A 20,839-nucleotide genomic window follows, 5' to 3' on the forward strand; every position below is an offset into this window, starting at 1 on the left:
GTGTAATTAAGATCCAGTTTGTTATTACCCTCATACATACACCATACACAGTGGATGCAGTTTAAGATCTAAACTTAAAAACTTGTGATGACATGTTCAATATTCCACCTCTGACCAGTGCACTGCTGAATGACGAGCTCATAGTAATAGTTTTCTCCCTGAGCGACCTCAAGACATCTGTTTGTCGCTCTGTTTTTGATCGCTTGGCCCTGCAAAAGTTTAATCAAGAGAAGAAAAAAAACTTATGAGACAGTAGCATATTTTAAATGGCATATGTCTAGGATTTGAATAGTTATGAGTATGGCGCTTCCTAATGTGGATATCTGAAAATACACTGTACTGTGGACAAAATGCTACCATGATTGTATGCAGTCTTACTTGTTTGAAGTCCCAGTACATGTGTAGTCGGGTTACTTTAGCCACCAAACACTCCTGCAGAGTGGGAGTGCTGCCAGAACCAGGGTCAACCAGGCAGCGGTTGGTGTTATATTTGTGAGATTTAATCACCCCAATGATGATTTCACCTTCTGTGGTGTAGTAGCAGTGCTAGTGAAAAGAATATGTTTTGGTTTAAAATGATGTTTTATTAGTATCATTTCAGTATCATGGTCTCAGTCTGTCTTCATAGATTACCTGTGGCTGCTGGTAGTGGCATTCATGCAGCATGGGGATGTTTCCTGGAACAGGTCCTTGGTCCACACAATAACTCCTAAAAATGCTGTTCTGCAGCTGTACAGGTGAGTGTCATGTTAAAGGGATAGTTCACCCAGAAATGAAAATTGAAAAATTGAAAATTGAAAATGCCGATTGGGGGTTGGGTTTATTTTGTTAGCTCACAAGACACTGCTGGAAAGAAACATAAAATGCCTCCATCCTGCATCCTCAGTGTGCATGTTCATGTGAACGTGGTGCCAAGCTAAGAATCTATAGTGAAGATTCAGGCTAAAAAGACAGTGTAAATAACATTTTTCTTGTCAGTCTGACATGTCGAGGCTTTGGGAGACACCAGACGAGCAGTATGGAGGCATTTTATGTTTTATATCAGCATTAACTTCCATTGTCTGGGAGATTCTGACTGAGAATAATGACTGAATTTTCATTTTGGGGTGAACTATCCCTTTAAGAAAGGTATTTATTTGCTTTGAACATTCATTGACTGTGTTTTATATCTCTATAAAATTTAGTGTTCAATCACAGCTTCACCATGGACATATTTTCAGGACTTCGTTGCAACATTTTATTGCTACATTTAGTGTCGTCATTGAAGACAGAATTCGTTACATGAAGTCTTGAGTTGACTGTGTAAATATTTCAGGCTCACACATGTAACACTCATAAAATATGGACTGTTACATCAGAAAATTACGGTGGCCGACAAGTGCAAACGCGCTGCATATACAGACAGGCGTTGCAAATACAGAAACGCGCTGCATATAAGAAAACAGATGTAAAAGGAAAACGCTGCAAATACAGAAACGCGCTGCATAAACAGAAACGTGCTGCAAATACAGAAACGTGCTGCATATAGGAAAACAGATGCAAAACGAAATCGCTGCAAATACAGAAACGCGCTGCATATAAGAAAACAGATGCAAAACGAAAATGCTGCAAATACAGAAACGCGCTGCAAATGAGAAAACAAATGCAAAAAGAAAACGCCGCATATACAGAAACGCGCTGCAAATGAGAAAACAAATGCAAAACGAAAACGCCGCATATACAGTCACACAACGGAAGTGCTCCAGGCCTCTAGGGGCAGTGCTGAGCTTTCCCCCGAGAGACAGACAACGGACGAATCAACCTGCGGAGGAGAGGAATAGGCCAACGTGAAAATATTATGGCACATATTGCTAGATAAAATCCTTACTGTCTGTTATGTATTATGCACTCCCTGTACTTTACTGTTGTTTTATGTATGAGTGTTGTCATGTTGCTTATATAATGTCATGTTTCTTTGTATGTCTTCAACATGACAATAAAGTTTGTTTAAAAAAATAATAAAATAAAATAAAAAAAAAATCCCGAAAGGGGAAACGTAATTATGAAGAATAAACATCCCGTAACTGTTTTTTAAACTAAAAAAAAAAAAAAAAATAGGCCTATGTGAGAAGTAGAAAGTTATTGGTGAGAGGAAAATTGGAGGTGGGAGAGGCTACATGAAAAAGCACGGGGTTTTTTTTCTTTTTCTTTCTTTCTTTCTTTTTTCCACATGTGGCCCTCATCTTTTACTGTATTATGAAAGTGCAGCTGATTTACATTTTTACATTTTTGTTTGTTTGTCGGATTTACATTTTCTGATTTTTTGCCTCTCCCGCCTCCAATTTTCCTCTCACCAATAACTTTCTACTTCTCACGTAGGCCTATTCCTCTCCTCCGCAGGTTGATTCGTCCGTTGTCTGTCTCTCGGGGGAAAGCTCAGCACTGCCCCTAGAGGCCTGGAGCACTTCCGTTGTGTGACTGTATATGCGGCGTTTTCGTTTTGCATTTGTTTTCTCATTTGCAGCGCGTTTCTGTATATGCGGCGTTTTCTTTTTGCATTTGTTTTCTCATTTGCAGCGCGTTTCTGTATTTGCAGCATTTTCGTTTTGCATCTGTTTTCTTATATGCAGCGCGTTTCTGTATTTGCAGCGATTTCGTTTTGCATCTGTTTTCCTATATGCAGCGCGTTTCTGTATTTGCAGCACGTTTCTGTTTATGCAGCGCGTTTCTGTATTTGCAGCGTTTTCCTTTTGCATCTGTTTTCTTATATGCAGCGCGTTTCTGTATTTGCAGCACCTGTCTGTATATGCAGCGCGTTTGCACTTGTCGGCCACCGTACAAAATGAATGACTGAAAATGCGTCTTACCACACCGTATGCCAAGAGGGTATCCAATGTGTCCAGACTTGGATAAACATTGTCCAGGTACCACTTGAAAGGTTTACATTTCAGCTCTTCTCTCAGCCTCTTCCTCTCGGACACATCACCAATATCAATTCCATGATTCTGTGTATCATATCAGAAACTGAATGAACAATGCAAACATATATATCATTGCTGTTGGGCGCAAAAACCTCATATCTCAATATTTTGACTTTTTTTCATAAATCAATGCTGTTGGTCATCCTTGATATTTGTCTGTGGGTTTACAGATATTTAACCCTTAGAAAGTGTTAGACAGTTGCAGCATTCAAACTCTGTTTAAAACCTTTTGTAAATATGAGGTTTCTGCCCAACAGTGCTGATATTTATTGTGTAAAGCTGAAGAAATACATGAGGAAACACTGGCTCTAATGGCAACTTTTAATGTGATTCTTGTTAAAATGACACTTTAACCTAAAACCAGGGACATAGAGACACAGTGTTGTTAAAAATGATGCAGTGTGTATTTTTATTGCTTTCATTAGGCCTTTTTCACAGCACACATTTTACCATTGTTACTATTAACATTAACACTGGCTCTGTTCTATTCAAGTGTCCCAGTAAGTCATGACAGAGACCCTGAAGCTCAAGCAGCTAAATGGAACTCAGCCATCATTCATTTTATTATTTTCACCTGTACTTTTCCTAAATGTCTGCTGTGAAAAAGGCCTGTTACTACTGCAGCAGTGAAGGGTATCGATGAGCTAGCTCCATTTAAGTATTAAGCCATATTTGGGGTTTCAAATACAATGAGCACATGGATGGAAAGAAGCGGGGTATTGTTTAATTTAAGAGGAGTCTATTTTGATACTTTTTTCACCAATGTGACAACTGGATTGGTGGCAAATTATAATGAATACTAGCAGAGGGTGGTGAGGAAGATGTGTGTATGATATTTAAAACAACTATTTTGCAAATTATAAGTATGTTTTCTGGGAGAAAACAGACAACCACTGAATACAGTAAAACAAGGGGATAAAGCGAAGAGCTAACAGGGATAGAAATGTACCAGCTAGTAAAATGTGATGCTCCAGGAAATATGTTTGTGTTCAAATCAGCTAGTGACCTGAAGGCATTAGACATAAAGATGTGTACCTTCTCTCGAATAGAATGGAACTAAATGGAACTCGGCTTGTGATGCTAAGAGTGCCAAAAAACAAACAATTTTTTTTTTTTGAAAAACTGAAAAACCAATGTCTCTTTCCAGGAATTATGACCTGTTTTTCTCAAGATAATCCACAGATCCTGTGGTGAGCAGTTTCACGTTGAAGCTGCTCACAACAAGGTCTGAATCATCTTTAGTAAAGGGGTCATAATTTCTGAAAACATTGCTTTTGAAAGGCTGATATCTCCAAAACTCTGCAACCCACACCAAAACAATCTGGATGGATAAACAGCACTACAAGCAAGAGGAAAAATATGTATTTTTGATTTTGAGAACTGTCCCTTAAAATTCACATTATTCCTGTCAGACCTAAAAAGTAGTTTGAACCAGTTGAGATGTGATTCGTGTGATGCACATTAACGTTATAGACACTTTCATGACACTTTCATGAACATTTCATTAATGTAGTCTGTCACTAACTGAGATGGCTTCTGTAGCAGTTCTGTGCATGAAAAGTGAAAATAATCTTGGGAACATAAATCATTGTGTCAACCTTAAGAGGAAGGTCCCAGGCAATGAACACGTTCTTCTTGTAATCATCCAACCAGATTTCTGCAACTCTCAAGGCATTTCTCCTCATGGAAGGGTTGAGATCAGGTGCATATGGTTTATGTGCCCTCTCAATGTGAGCTATCCTGGAGCAAGGCACAACCTCTACACTTCCTCCACACAGCCACACCTGAGCAGTCAAGACACAGTCATTAGTGATTCTGCAAATCTTCAGCCTTTAATGATTTCAGATTCTGCACCATGTTAAATTCTTATTACTTAACAGATTTGGCTACTCACTCGAATCCCAAGTTCAACATTTTCTCCTCCGTAAACTGTCATTCCACCATCAAGCCCACCGATTTCTCCAAGGAAGCGTCTGTCTGCTGCAAAGATTCCCATAACAGAGGGACTCCTGTCCGAAAGAAACATAACAATGCTACTAGTGATGTCGCAACATTTGCGCTGCTTAAAAAATGTTACATGTGTTTGTCTTATCCCATGTGTGTTATTTTGCTAGAAATCTTACAGAGAAAATGCCCCATAAGTGACATGCAGACAGATTTAAAGCCTATGAAATTCCTTGATCCTTAAGTTTTAAATAAGTTTGGCACAGTCTTTGATCAATGTGGTGCAACAACACATACTATTTGTGCAGTTTGCACTTTTATTGTCTGTTATATTGTGAAACACCTTAGACATTTTACTGTTTGGAAAGTGAAGCAGTATGCTTTTTTTCTTACATAGAAATAAGACAAAGACACATCTAAAATGTGTGCAAATGTGCAAATCCAAGTGCCTCATAGAATAGTCTGACTACTCCTTTGTGTAAGCGTCCAAAGTAAAATTTTAGCATTGAAATCAAACCGACCAATCCCTGAGGAAAACACTTGAACTTTTCTAGCTGAGGGTCTGACTCAATCATTCCAGTCACAGTGATCTGGCTGAATAAAACATTGCTTGTTCCACATACTTCCCAGGCTGCGATTCATCTGCCTTCTTCAGCCACGCTGGGCTGAAGGACTCGTACATGCACCACAAAGCCCAGTCAAAGCCATGGGCAAATGAGATGTATCTTTCAACATGTAGGTCATCAAAATGAACCTTATCAAACACGGGAGACACTACCACTGTCCGGTCGGCTTTGATCCTGGCCAGCAGAGGCTCTGCCCTGGAAAGGACACCAAAATGAAGCAGAATGAGGAGGAGGAGGAGGAGGTGGTGGTGAAATTCATCATTTTTATCTGCAACCAGCAGTTCTATAAGCTATTCACTCAGCCCACCAAAATTCCCCAGGCTCTGGCAGCCACAGTTTCCACACTAGGAAGTTAAAATTTGGCATAGGAGTCAAGAGTGTGAGTGTGTGTTTGATTGCATGCCAGCTTGCTTAAGGTGGCTTGGCAATGGGAGTGGCCTCTTCAATAAGGTGCATAACCTTTAAATTAATTCAGAAACTTCAGTGGAAAAGTTGTCGTAGACTCTTGTGGGATGCATCACTGGTCTGAGTATTTCAGTGTTGCAAGATAAACCCACCAAAATACTTTAGCCCAGAGTAACTTATTGTCTGTTTATTTCAGGCACTTGTGGGAGTTATTGGATTGAGGAGAATTAAGTCTTCATTGGTGATGGTTTGCCATTTACCGTTGTGTCCTGGTCACAGCTATTGTGCATTTGCGCTTGTTTAATAGTATTAATGTCAGATCATAACAGGAAGTAGTGAATGAATTTCACTTCACAAAGGCTAATTTACTCATTGTTTCCCTGAAATATTATTTGTACATACCATCCTTCTGTGGCTTCAATATGGGCATCCAAAATGGCCACAACATCAGCTGTGGCATGCTCCCAACCTGAGATCCGGGACTGGGACAAGCCCATTTGTTGCTGATGCCGTACTTTCTTTATGAGTCCAGGCCTGTCTTTGTGAATCTGGCGTATGTAGTCTTGTAACGGTTTTCCAAGGTCATCTGAAAATGTAGTCCACAGTCAAATCTATAAATAAAGGAGTACAGATAACCACAGCTGCGAGGTAAACTCTGTGTAGCAGTGAGCGATCTGATGCGAAGCGTTACTGGTTGATGTAGACCAGAAAACTGAGACAAATGAGAGGAACATGGCATATAAGTGCACAGTTAAACTTACTGTAAGTGCTGTAGTCATCCACCAGAATGATTTCCTTCAGCAGATGCCCTGGAGTGTGGGTGATGATACTTCGTATTGCCCTTTGAATGACAGACAGAGCCTCGTTTATGTAGATCAGTACCACGCTGATGGTTGGCAGATCCCGGGGATAAGTCTTCGTCAGACATCTAAATAGTGCGAGAGGTGGCAACCTGGTTAATTTTCCAGCCTTTTGGCGCTCAGGCTGAAGAGAACTGCAGAGAGAACGACTGAAAGGATGTTATATCATGTAGCGTGTGTTGTCCAGATGTTTTCCACACTGTATGATGTACTGTATGGTGTTGTGAGCAATTGTACAACCTGGCCTGACAACAGAAGGGGACAAAACAAAGAGTATGAACTGACTGAAAAAAGTGTATGAAAGCATACACAGTGAAATTAGATCTTTATTAGACCTGTTCTGTGCAGTATTGATGGTGATTCTGTGATTTGTTCTGAATGAAGGGTGCCATTATGTGACAGTTATCTTGCCATGTGGTATTCAGACTGGTAGTTGTTAATAGTACGACCCAGAAGTTGGAGTTCGATGACTGTGCCCATCCTTATAGCGAAGGGCAGAGCACAAAATGATCAATTCCCTTTTAAAAATAGTTAGAATCCATACGAACGAATGTTACCTGCTGTCTCTTGTATCTGGAAGCTTCCTGTCGAGTGGCAACTGGTTACTCAGGAAGACATTGTATCCATAAATCTGAAACAGAGCTTCAGCCTCTTTCTGGTCCTTTTCTGGCAGGTTATCGCCCCACTTGGCAAACAGGAAGGAGTCTGGATATAACTTTGGAACCACGATCTTATCTTTTTCTTTATCCATGCTCGGAACAAATTCATTGCTCTTCTGACCTGATACTTCTATCAGTTTTGCTTTGGTGGATCGTGTTCAGAAAAAATAGACAGGTTAACATGTTAATTATGAAAAGCGTCTTTCTATTTTACTGTTCTTTTAACTCAGAGAAACTTCATGTTATTCTAATTGCTTTTTCTCTGCTAAATCAAATGTAGTATACAACATCTTGCCACCTAGTTTTCTGTCCTTTTCCAGTACAGACCTACATACCCAAGGTGTGGTGGAAAGTAGAGCAAAGTTTTTTGCCAATTTGACTTTTGAACTTGGCCTTTGGTCAGTGGTGTGGAGGCCCCAGCCAGTAACAGTGAAATAAAACGTAGCGACCAATGGTTAAATCACTGTCTCTGTCTCTCTGCTCTGATTTCTGCTGCAGAGAGAGCTACAAACATACACAACAAACACAGGCAGAGAGCAGCATGAGGACACAGACAGGTTGAAGGTTCCCCTTGACTGCATTCACATAAAATCAAAGTTATACAGAGGTGTGGCCATGTTTACTTATGGTATGGAATATAGTCGCTGTGACACAATCGGAAGATAATCTTTTACTCTGTGGCACTCTATCTCTCTTGTTTGTTGAGCCAAAGAGGAGGGGCCAACTTTGATTGCTTCGCTTACAAACGGCAACCAACATATATTCTGCCTTAAGCATTATGTAACGAACTGTAGTGGGAACTACTTGACTCAAGGATGTTAACTTTCATACCAAAGAAGGCCTACAGAGATTATCAATAATAATCTGAGTGCTGGTGTAAATGAAGCCGCTCTGAACCAGACATGAGATTCTCATCAAACTGTTAAATCAAAGCTCTACTGTGAACTAAAATTTCGTAATAGGGTGCCACATTTGGTTGCAAAAACTAGATGGCAAAGATGTAAAATTTGTTAAAAACAATTAGGGTGATTTAGTTGCAATTAACTGAATTTAACTCAGCAAACTCTCTCAACTACATGAATCTTGCTTGTGCTTGTGGACTTCAATAACTTGTACATCATTATTAATAGGTTTACTAAAATAAAATCACAAAGCGTACTCACCCAGCTTGCTAAGGGTCTCTTCAATTCTGTCCAGTTTTATCCTCACAGCCTCTTGATCTGTGAATCCCTCTGGAAAAGATTTGCCCGCTCTCCAACTCACAGTCATGTAGGTGATGATGTAAACAAAAATTAGAAAAGGTGCAATTATTCCAGCTCTTCGCAAATATGCCTTCATTGTGGTTTCTCACATATCACATCAATGTCATTCTGTCCTCTGCGCCTACAACTCCACACTTTGCTGCTCAGGCTGCACAATAAAGGTCGTCTTATCTTAAAGATAACATTTCCTACCTTTCATACCTTAAATAACTATTTCAGTTGAGTCTTTCAGTTTACAGTTAGTGTCCAGTTAAAACAGTCAATGCAACGCCTTTAAAGGAAACTATACTCACGTACGACCTATTAGTATCTTACTGACTTGAGTGTTGAGAGGCGGAAATTTATATTGTTATCTACCCAACAATATATTGGAGGTTTCAAAGTACACTTCAGAGTTTACTGTACCTATAAAGCTATTCAGCCCCGCTCTGGTGCGAGCAAGCTTTGTTTTACAGCAATAAATCACAGTGGATGTTACAGTCAAAAAGGTTTAGGGTCCAAATTTATGAATATCTTTAGCATTCAGTGCTAACAACAACAGTGGCTTTTATTATATCATTATTTAGTGTACACATATTATAGTTAACATTATGATCCTGTTCAACTTTTATTTTCTGTTATTCTGTATTTTTTTTCTTATAATTTGGGTTTTTACTTTTGTTTCTTGGCTCTCTCTCTTTTTGTATTTTAGGTTTATATGTTTGTGAGTTTTCTTCTGGGCATAATTAGGGGTCTTTTAGCTTTACACATCTGAACATTTCCATTTTTCTTTATCCTCAGTTGCTTAGGCTCTGTTGTTTTTTGTAATAATGGTTGCATTTTAAAATTTTACACATTTGAATCTTAACTTCTCCCCACCAGGACATTAACACTGTTATTTTAAGTTTGCTGTTGACCTGATGCAAAATAAATCCTCTTTAAAGACCCTCTGTTAAACCTGCGGGTCTGCTAATTATAGACACAAAACAATATTATTATGTTTTCAAAGACTGCACACTTCAACCACTTCCTGCCTATAGCCATGGTCTCTTTTTACTGCCAGAATATTTAATATATGAAATAAATAACTGGTGACAAATCTAGACTGATCATCAGGGGGAAGTCAGAAATATTATTTCCATTCTGTAATCTCAGTCAGAGCACTATTGTTTTAAGGTTTGCTGTTGCTCTGATGGAAAATTAATTTCCTCCCAAGTGTCAGTTTTCCTGCACACTGCAGCAGAGTTTTGTATTGTCTCAGGTGTCTGTGCTGATTAATATTCAAAGGTAGTAAAACAATGACATGTAAAAGTCCCACAGGTTGAATGTCTCAAGAGACACTATAATTGTAATGTCTTTAATAATGAAAAAAAACAAACAAACAAAAAAACACTCAAAACAAGAAAACTGTTAGAGGATCCTTTTTTATTTATGTACACAATATAGTTAAAGAGCAGTGAGAGGCTCACATCCTGTGGCTGCCCAGGTGATGTTGGGAAATTGTTGAGTAGTTTAATAGTTGACAGTCTTGGCAGGCTTTGTCTCATCCAGTTCAGTCTCCTGGTAACGGAACCGGCGGTGGCGACGCAAAATCTCAATAGCCTTTTGTTCTACAGTGGAAGGAGTGATACCAAGATCCTCCAGACCAGGAAGCCCTGGGTACTTCATGTCTGTTGTGTGAAACTGGAAAGTAAAATCGCAGCACAGAATAACAATTTAAGTACTGGTTATTTGGGAAAAAAAGCACATTCCTGCAGAGTGTTGGCTGTAGAGGCTCCTCAGTAGGTGGTACAATTTGCAAGTTTAAAGTTATACCAAAATAATGTTTTTCTTACCCTTTCAACTTTGTCTGGGGTTGTCCAGGGCTCAAATGGGTTCATCCCGAAAATCTGAGCAGCAAGGCTGAAGTGAAAAAACAGAACAGTAGCTATCACCTCACTGTGCAATGGTACATAACTAGGGTCGTGCCCTGATAGTCTAGACTCTTCTAGTTGAGCACTTGTTTTTTTTCTTATGTCAGTCAGTGTAATTTATAGTTACAAGATAAAACGGATAGAAACTTACAGAAAGACACAGGGAGAACTTTTCAGTGAAGAGTTAAGGGTAATCATGAATATATATTTTTATGTTAGCTGTAGCACTTATTTAAAAAATTCTCATCACACTGTGGTTAAGTGATGAGAGCAGGTGAAATAAGTGGTTGGTAAACAAGTGTCAGTGCTTGTGTTTTTATAGGTGCATCACTGCACAAAGAGCACTGAAACAGCATGATAGTCTGTAAACTTTCCAACGGTAGTCTCAAAATCACCACAAACCACAAAACCAACTGTGATGAAAGCAGAGAAGAAACAGGACATAGGTGACGTGCTGCCAGCCACAGCACACGGTGGAGTGTGCTTAGCAGGTGATGCTTGCTTGTTTTTGCCTGTGACAGGCTCAGATTGTTGTTATAAATGTCTGACAACATTATGGATTTTTTTCTAATGAGTAAGATGCATTTTGTTCAATCACAGACAGCTAATACATTGTTCTTACCATACTCCTCAGACTTTTACAAAACATCAGTATCTTCAGCTTCATTTAAACACAACAGAAACAAAATACCACTCTCCAAAAATGTCTTAGTTCATCTTTCCACTGGTCAAACAATCACCAACTCTGGTTTAGCTGGAAATTCACCGTGTGAAGGAGCAGAGAGCCTGCAGGGCAGGTGACAAATGACAGCAGCTGCAGACCTGCAGCAGCCTTAGGAGAGAAGCTCCACAGGTGGAATCTGCTCATGTATGTCATGTTTATAGCACACATGACTGTAAGCAAGGCAATTTTTAACCATCTTCTTTGTTTAGAGACACACCTTAAGTATGGTTTCATGCTCGAGCTGTAATGCTTGAATGTGTAAAAATCACTTACTGATAGAGTGGCCGGGGCAAAGGGTAGGGCACAAAAGGTCTGTGTGCCACTGCGTAGATGTATTCTACCAGGTCATGAAGGAGGTAACGGTTGGGACTAGACAGCGAGAGAAAACAGGAAGAAAACAAATTGTGAAGCAGAGTCCTCATGTGAATCTGTGCTCACAACAAGGGTGTGAACCACAGATCAACATATGCTGGCACAAGATGCCCATACACACATAGTCTTGTACATTAACTTCAAAACACAAGTTTTTTTTTTTATGGACATAAACTGTAAGGACGTTACTAAGGCATGCTTTATCATCAGAGTACTTGGTCATACTCAACACAATTTAGGATACTCATCAATCAAAATGACTTTCACAGTCTTAGCTATAAAACTAGAACTAAATTATTTGTGCTTTGTATCCAAACTGTTGTCAAATTTCAATATTTGCTGAACTCCTGGACACAGTTTTTGACCACCTACCCAACCAAAGCATATGTCTTCCCATTAGCATCAGGGTCTCTGACCGCGTTGATAATGGCCTTGGCCACATCCACCACCTGATGGAGAAAAGAAAACAGTTTACTTGGGATAATTTCATAGGCACATTCAGTGAGCTGAGTGATTCTGTGAGGTGCACATTTTTCCTTCAGACAATACAGGACAAGATTAAATATTGTAAATATTGTAAAAGTTAACCAGACAATCATTTTGTTTGAAAGTACACTGTGATTGTAAGAGGGCTCATAACCAATATAACTTGGGTGGTGCCACAAAACTGAATGATGAGTCTAAGGTACGCAAGTCTTTGATCATTCCTGTTTCTAAAATACCAGTGTAAACTGTACTAGTAAGGATGGCTTCATTGTAAACAAGCACACAAATCGATGGAAAGTTGCTACCAGCCATACTCCCATTAAAATTTGAGAAATTATTTCATGATGTCTGAATTCATTAAAAGGGAAAATATTAAAATCCTTTCAATAAGCTTACATGCACAGGCTGCTTCACAGTCTTCTTCCCCATGGCAATGAGTGGAATAGCATTGCCAAACCAGCGCATGTCTGAAAAAGAAATAAAGGCACACATTAAATTATCACTGGCGAGAACAAGTATATGTTGAGTCAGACTTCCATCACTCAGACACTGACATATCAGCATCCAGTCTATGAACACTACTGTCTATTATTTGCCAGCAAATGGCAGAACTTTGTCTTTGTTTACAAGAACAGTAAAAAGGCAGGTCCATTAAAAACACAACATATCACATCCAAACAAAATACACTGAAAAACACTTAAATATAAGCACAATAGAAGCTACTTTAAAAAGAGCACCAGGTGCTTCATGGATTGAGCTGAGATGAGGAGAAACAGTAAACACATGTAAAGTACTGTGTGTTGAGGTAGTGGGCTGACTATAAAAGGTGCCTGATTAAGATATTTTATGGGAACAGGAATAAACGATTTTCTGTAGATGTTTTTCTTTGCACAGGGGACTCGGTAACTTTGCCCTGATGGCTGTAGCTGACAGTAGTGATTTAGAGGATGGCTGTGGTCATCTAAAATTTTGCTACTGCCACGGTGACAGGACAGTTGGGCTTGTTTGCAGCCTGTAATTGATCTGCCAGGTTTAACTACTTTGGAAAGCTTTGTCTTGCTTTTACCACTTAGATGCTCAAACCAGGACACAATATTAAAAGTGAGTATACTTTGAATTAGGGATTGATATACTCTGTTTAAAGTGCATTGGTCTTAGTTTATGCAGTAGGAAGAATTTTTGCTGTGCTTTTTTTCGAAGTACATTCCACATGGTCTGTAAAGGTAAGACACTGGTCCAAAACAGTTCCCAGGTACTTAAAGGACCTCACTAGCTCCACCTCTTGGATCTGAACTGTAATTGGTTCAAATAGAGGGTTTAACAGGTTATTCTTGTTACCTGGTAGACACGTCTTTTGATTAAGTTACAGTCGGTAAAAGATGACTGGCATCAAACCACTTTACTAGTTCTACAATATAGTCAAGATACACATTTAATGACTGTACACTTATGGAGCGTGCCACTAAAGCCATGTCTTCTGCGTACTAGTGTCGGACACATACTTTCATTTATGTATACTGAAAATAAAACTGGTGATAAAATACAATTGCGGGGGACTACCGTGCTTAAAACAAGACTGTCAGACATAAAATCAGTTCCTTAAACTTTTATCCAGCAGATAATGGCTGAATCTACCTGCAGATTAAAAAGACAAAATAACAAAATTTCTATATTCTTCGTGTTAAATGCAGAGAAGTCCATAAGTAATACCTGTGTACAGTTTTTTGGCTTATCCAGGTGTTCCTTCACTGACTGTATTAGTGTTAAGCTGGCATCCTCAACCCCCCTCTTAGCCCTGTATGCAAACTGGAGTGGGTCTAGACGTTCAGAGTGACAGTGCTAGATGGTTGCAAATGACTCTCTCCATAATGATGATGGAAGTGAGGACAACGGGGCAAAAATCCTACATTTCTTTGGCTCTGGTTTTCCTAGAAATGGGCATTATTTTTGATGTTTTCCATAATGATGGAATAGAGCTTGTGGACAGGTTTGGTGAATACATCTCCTCGCTGTTGAGCACAGTCTTTAAGAAATCTCCCTCCTAATCTGTCCAGTTCTTTAGCTTTGTGTGGGCTCACCTTCCTGAGAACAGCCACCACCTCTGTTGTTATTTGGAACGACCTGTTTGTATTTTCAATAGGGAGGAGTTCAGCTGTTATATGTTGATGATTAAAATGGCTGAAAAAAGTATTGAGTTTATTTGCAAAGATGGTGGGATCATTGCAGTGGATGCTTTGTTTCTCATGTGCTCTGCCCATCATCAGTTTGAGGTCCCACCATGCCTTCCTAACATTACCACATGAAAAAAACAGCTGTCTTACTTGCGTAATGGTTGAAGAATCTGTCCTCCCTTCCAAATATCTCAGAGGGCTTCATGATGATGGCGTCAGGAAACTCATCTCTCACGGCTGTCTCTCCTACAGCCTGTAGGGGAACATAGGTAGCCAGTGCAGCGATTTTAAAACAGGTGTTATGTGGTCTCCTGGTCGTAGTCAGCACATGACCAGCTGAATTTTGTTCAAGTTGCAGCTGACTGATAGCTTATTTTGGTAGACCGGACAGGAAGACATTACAATAATCAAGTCTATTAGTGATAAAAGCATGAAAAGGTTTTTCAGCATGGGCCTAGGAGACAAGCGGACCTCACGTAAACAATGCAAGGTAAGATGTGAACCACTTAAGAACAATGCCTGAGAAGCCCACCCAGTTATGTGGTCTATCTATGAAACAGGAGGTTCGAAATTGGTCTAGAATTGCTAAGAAGAGATGGGCCAAAGGCTGTTTTTCTTCTTTCACCATAGTGGTCTTAAGTGAGATTGGAAAAGGCTGGAGATACACTAGCTAGACTGAGTAAGATAAGATGTGCAGTGTGTGGTGAAACAACAGCCGTGTACCTTGTTCCTCAGGTATTTGGATGAGCTCCGTATGTCAGCATTGAGGTGAGACATGTGAACGAACTTTGTGATGCCGGCCTCTCTGGCAGCCTTGGCAATCTGCTGAGGGATGGACACGAAGACGTCCTCAAAGCGATAGTTCCTTTATACAAAAACAGAAAAAATACTTGCATGTGAAAGCTTACCTACAATTTCTAAACCGACAGCTATGTAAATGTTCTGTTTCATGTGAACATAACATAACATATATCAGATGCTTTAAGATATTTGTCCTGTTTATACCTTGTCTCCCACTCTCTGCCCACCAGGTTGATGACAACATTAGAGTGCTCCAGGGCTCGTTTGATGGAGTCTTTGTTCCTGGCATCCCACTCCTGCAGCGAGAAAGAACAGAGACCACAGTTTGCATTTAAGACTGTAAATGTATAAGTACATGCAGATTAAAGATTTCACCATCCACGAGAATTGCAACATTTCTGCAAGTTGCTTGTGTGTCTGTATGGCCCTTACCATGAAAATGATTTGTCCAAGATCACCCATGGGTCTGAGGTACATGACATCATACTGATCACAACGGTGAGGGACTATGATCTGGGAGCCAATCCGACCTGCAAATCATCAGTACGTAAAAACATACAGGGATTGTTTTTAAATTAGTAACTTGGAAATTGAGAGCAGTAAGTAACTACAAATAGAAAGTAGTTCAAACCCATTATTTCAACATCTACATGAACTACAGTACTGGAAACTAGATTGTTTGCTTTGTCAGAGGTAATTTTCATGTCAGCCACTGAGTTTCAAAACCACTAACTTTACATACCTGTCATGTTTTGGACACCTACATCAATTACTATCCAGAGTCACGCTGAGCAACCGGCTCTAAAATATAACTGTATCTGTGTACCCATAAACAACCATCACCACCATAGTGACAGCACTGTATGGAAATATCTTGAGTTACATTAATCCCTTCTTTGATACTACCTCTTAATGTTGACATTATCTCAGACAACATTACAGCTCTGATGAGATCTTATTTAGGACACTGGGATGCAGGATTAAATGTTTGCAAGCAGTAGTTTATAAAGAAAATACATATTTGCTGAATGTTAAGTAAATATTTGTGTGCATATACCTTAGCAGCAGTATTTACCATCAGTATCATTTTAACTCACCCAGCCTATTGACCACATATCGGCCCAGAAAACCGGTGGCACCAAACACCGTTGCTGCTATTCCACTGGAGGAGGAGCGTCCTCCTTTCCCTTTGGGGATGACAGCATGGTGCAGCTTCCTCTGCTGAACTGTGGTGACGGAGGCCACTGACAGTACTGCAGGGGAGCAGCTACCTGTTGAGGGGAGAGGGACACAGAAAGTGTGTTATTAGCATCAAGAGTTAAAATACACTCAGTTGAAATGTACAATTTTATTAGGAACACCATCCTAAAACTAATTAAGTAAAGTAAATCCCTTCCTTCATGAAGATTATACTGTTATTTTTAATGAAAACTGTTTTATAGCAGGGCTGAAATGATTCCTTTACTCATTTGAATAACTCATTACTAAAAAGCCTAAAAGCAAATTATTAAGAATTCAAACTATTTGCCTCAAGGCTTTATTTAAATGCGGACCACTATACAGCGCACTGTGTTTCGCACGTAGGGATGGGTACTGAAACTGGTATTAAATATACCCTGGAGCTGAATCATCAGAGACAGGATTGATAAGCTCTAGCATTTAAGGTCTGATATAATTTATTATCATGTGGCTGCAGTGCCTCTCCTCCTCTGTGTGTGTAAAATCATCGAAACCACTGAATGACATCAACACCAGATCTTACTACATAACAGTATAGGCAGGCCTGTACATTAAGGCGATAGTTCACCCAAAAATGAAATTTCACTCAATATCTACTCACCCCTGTGCTGATGTGAGGATGGGTGAAGATCTCCAGTTTACAAAACACTCCCAGAGCTTCAGCGCAAAAAAGGCATTGCAGCCAAATCCAGTATAATTGAAGTAAATGGTGACCAGTTTTAAAATGTAAAAAAAGAACACAAACCCCCCCCCACAAAATGTTTCCATACTGCTCGTGCGGTGTAATCCAAGTGTCCGTAAACCGCAACGTTAAAAGTTGACCCAAAAAGACGCCATCTACACCCTGTTTTTAGCCTAGATGTCAACTGTAGCCTCTCAGACTGGATCTGCGTGCACATGCCTGAAGCGGGTACACAGGCTCTCGCCCAAGTGGCACAACACTAAATATATGAGATCTCGCGATACCTTCACATCTGTTTACATGCTACCTCGAAGTGACTCAGACAACAGAGAAGTTCATTCTTTTTTTTACATTTTAAAACCGGTCACCATTCACTTCAATCATACTAAATTTGGCTGCAACGCTGTTTTCCGCTGAAGCTCTGGGAATGTTTTGTGAACTGGAGATCTTCACCCATCCTCACATCAGCACAGGGGTGAGTAGATATTGGGTGAAATTTCAACATTTTAAACATGGGAGACTATGGGTGTGTTTCTCTGTCAGAAACTGCCAGAACTTATCACAGCAGAGCAAACAGGTGATCGGTAGGAGGGCAGACAGATCACTAATCAATCATGGATGCCATCATCCTCTTGGACTGATTAAAAAAAAAGCCAAAACTGATCACAAAATGCACATGGGTGTTCACCAATGTGCATGGGTCTGTGTGGGAAACACTGCAGAGTTTATCATCATGCTGTTCACAGACAGGTCTGCTGTCATGACTTTGACAGAGACAGGGTCATGTCTAGAAAGGAACCCCAGACCCATGAAAAATTGTGTAAGTTTGATTATTTTACAAGAAATAATGGGTAAAAATGTCATGACTTTGGCAAATAAAGGGTTCCCTTCTAGACATAACTACAGGAGGTGCACAGCTCCAAAAATAGAAAATCATTTCGTGGTGGCCAATGTTTTTAATGGCAAGCTGCCATTAAAAAAAAATTCACTCAGTCAAACAGAGAGTATGCAGAAACATTGATTATTGCTCTGCAGTGAGGAGATACCAGGAGACTGGCCATTACACGAGGAGAGCTGGAGAGGGCCGTAGAAGGGCAACAACCCAACAGCAGGACTGGTATCAGCTCCTTTGTGCGAGGAGGAACAGAAGGAACACTGGCAGAGCCCTACACAATGACCTCCAGTGGGCTACTTATGTGCATGTTTCTGACCAATCTGTCAGAAACAGACTTCACGAGGGTTGCATGAAAGCCCAACATGCTCTAGTGGGACCTATGGTCAGAGCCCAGCCCTGTTCTCTTCACAGATGAGAACAGGTTCACAATGAGCACATGTGACAGACGTGAAAGAGTCTGGAGATGCCATGGTGAATGTTATGCTGCCTGCAACATCATCCAGCATGACCACTTGCTCAGACCTTAATCCAGTTGAGAACCTCTGGGATGTTATTGGTACATCCGACGCTGCCAAGTAGTGCCACAGACTGTCCAGGAGCTCACTTGATGCACTGATTCAGGTGTAGGAGGAGATCCCTCAGGACACCATCTGTTGTCTCATCAGGAGCATGCCAAAACATTGTCGGGAGTGCATACAGGTATGTGGGGGCCACACACACACTACAAAGACACACTATGAGTTGTCATGATGAAATTCATGCAAGTTGGATCAACCTGTGGTTTCAATTTTTCGCTTTGATTTTTGGTATGATTTTGAATCCAGACCTCAATGGGTTAATGATTTTGGTTTTCTCTGACCGTTCTTACGTCATTTTGTTTGCAACAAAATACACAATGATGACATCAATCCATCACTAAAGACTTTCAAGTTGAATATATTTTTCATCAAGATCCGATGTGTGTTTTAAGTGTTACCTTATTTTTTTCAGCAGTGTAAAAACATAACCCACATTATACAAATACTTAATTACAAGTAAAAATCCTGCATGTACTGTAAAAATACTAAAGAAAGCAAGGTAACTTTACTTTTACTGCAGTACCTTACTTAGTACTTTTTACTTAAGTTCTAAAGTAAAGGCAGTAATGGCTGCAGGAAACACCAACATGAAAAAATTGCAAAGCATGTAATATTTTCTCATTTGATTATTTAATTAATCATCAGAATGACTGACAGATTACTTAATACTAAAAAATATAGCTGCAGCCCTGTTTTAAAGAAGTTTGTGGTGCTCTTGAATGGCATAGCATTATAGTGAGAAGTGTTTTTAACTTAATGTATTAACCTTGTTGATATACAAGGGGTGGACAGATATTAGAAACACCTTCCACTGTAACACAATACAACTCAACATCTCCACAAACTACAGCCTCAAAAACACCATAGTTGAATCAACAGTTCTCTAAAACTGCAGATAAATCACTCAGACAATGTGACACTGAGTATTTTACTGTGGTGGTGTAGTATGTCACTATTATATTAAAAATTCTTTAGGGATGCCAACAGAATGATCAGTACGGCCAGATAAATAATTTAAAATGAACTACTTCTATCGACCGGAAATAAACATTTCTGCTCATATGACATCTAAATAATAGGATAAGAATAATAAGATGACACTTTTAGACGCATGCAAGAAGTCTACAATGTGGAGTTTTTTGGAAGCACTTTTGTATTTTTGACAGTGAAGGTGTACAGTTTGAAAAGCTTTATGTTTTGTGTTTGTATCTGCCACTTGGTCACCACAATAAAAGTGGGCCTAGTAATACGTTAATTCAATGACAGGAGAAACGTATGTTCTCTGCAATTAGATGAAAAGATGAAAATCAAGAACACACGAGCAAGAAGGCATCTTAAAAGGGCTATAAGCTTCCTCATGAATGATAAAATTGTTAACAGGATCCTTGTATTGAGCGAGTGGATGAATAGTGCAAACCAGTTGATGTAAAACATGTAGCAGATAGGAAGTGACGCTAGCTCAATGTCACTGTACAGACGCTTATTATTGCCAGCATCGTTACTTACATCGCTAGTTATCACTGTAAAACAACAGGTCATTCAGTCAAACATCTAAGACTAGTGATATATTTTCAAAATAACAACTTATCCTCACGTTCATTTGTTTGTATGGCGTTAAACAGAAAATGTTTCGAGTGACCATAACAGACGCCACGTCAAGGCAGACAGTGGAAACGTAACGCATTATTCTTCATTTATTTTTAACGCTACTCCAGCAAGGTTACATAATCAGCTATCTCATAATGTTAGACTATTCAGAAAGGTCCAAATGTGAGCTAACTACCTGCTAGCTAGCTAAAGCCCTTGCTAGCAGGTGACTAGCTGAGCCTGTTAGCAAGGTCACTGGAGCCGAATGTGTGGTCAAACTGTGAGTCTATGTTAGCCTGACATGTCTGTAAAGACATTAAATCACAACATTACACTCTAACATGTCTTTGTCATTATTAAATGCCTACTGTTTTGATATCACTCACTTGAAATCCTTGGAAGGACACTCGCAGGACGGCTAACCAGTACCACAGCCGCCATCTTTCCGTCTACGGCAGACCGTGTGGGCCAAAAACGTCCAAGTTTCGACTTCGTTGTAGCGAAGTGCAAGACAAAAATAAAGCTAATATAGATATGCAAACACCACGCTTTCGTACGAAAATGTCGCAGAATCTACATTTTTATGCTAAAGGAATATGTAACTGTTACGACCATTCAATAATGTTATCATAATATATATTTTTGATTTGATTGTACCATGTTTTTCCTGCTATCTGACAGTGTCTGTTCCTAAA

General features: G+C 39.7%; 2 protein-coding genes across 2 annotated transcripts; both read right to left on the reverse strand.

Moving 5' to 3' along the window:
- Window positions 1-60: 60 nt before the first annotated feature.
- Window positions 61-9,029, reverse strand: LOC146316160 (putative polypeptide N-acetylgalactosaminyltransferase 8). The gene is made up of 11 exons (XM_084733860.1): window positions 8,618-9,029; window positions 7,353-7,596; window positions 6,697-6,863; window positions 6,338-6,521; window positions 5,528-5,725; window positions 4,855-4,969; window positions 4,559-4,744; window positions 2,847-2,984; window positions 634-729; window positions 379-546; window positions 61-209 (listed from the first exon to the last, which is right to left on the reverse strand). The coding sequence occupies exons 1-11, from the start codon at window positions 8,790-8,792 to the stop codon at window positions 75-77; spliced, it is 1,806 nt and encodes a 601-aa protein (XP_084589986.1). The 5' UTR covers window positions 8,793-9,029; the 3' UTR covers window positions 61-74.
- A 1,074-nt stretch (window positions 9,030-10,103) lies between these two features.
- On the reverse strand, window positions 10,104-20,633 carry ndufa9a (NADH:ubiquinone oxidoreductase subunit A9a). Its single transcript, XM_084734679.1, has 11 exons — window positions 20,531-20,633; window positions 16,261-16,434; window positions 15,596-15,693; window positions 15,368-15,459; window positions 15,086-15,227; window positions 14,513-14,615; window positions 12,587-12,657; window positions 12,077-12,153; window positions 11,606-11,701; window positions 10,531-10,597; window positions 10,104-10,378 (listed from the first exon to the last, which is right to left on the reverse strand). Exons 1-11 carry the CDS (start codon window positions 20,583-20,585, stop codon window positions 10,208-10,210), a joined length of 1,146 nt encoding a protein of 381 aa, XP_084590805.1. The 5' UTR covers window positions 20,586-20,633; the 3' UTR covers window positions 10,104-10,207.
- Between the last annotated feature and the right edge of the window lie 206 nt (window positions 20,634-20,839).

The sequence above is a fragment of the Lutjanus erythropterus genome, chromosome 13 (genome assembly GCF_056507025.1).
Source record: "Lutjanus erythropterus isolate fLutEry1 chromosome 13, fLutEry1.hap2, whole genome shotgun sequence".
In the NCBI taxonomy this organism is placed as follows: domain Eukaryota; kingdom Metazoa; phylum Chordata; class Actinopteri; order Lutjaniformes; family Lutjanidae; genus Lutjanus; species Lutjanus erythropterus.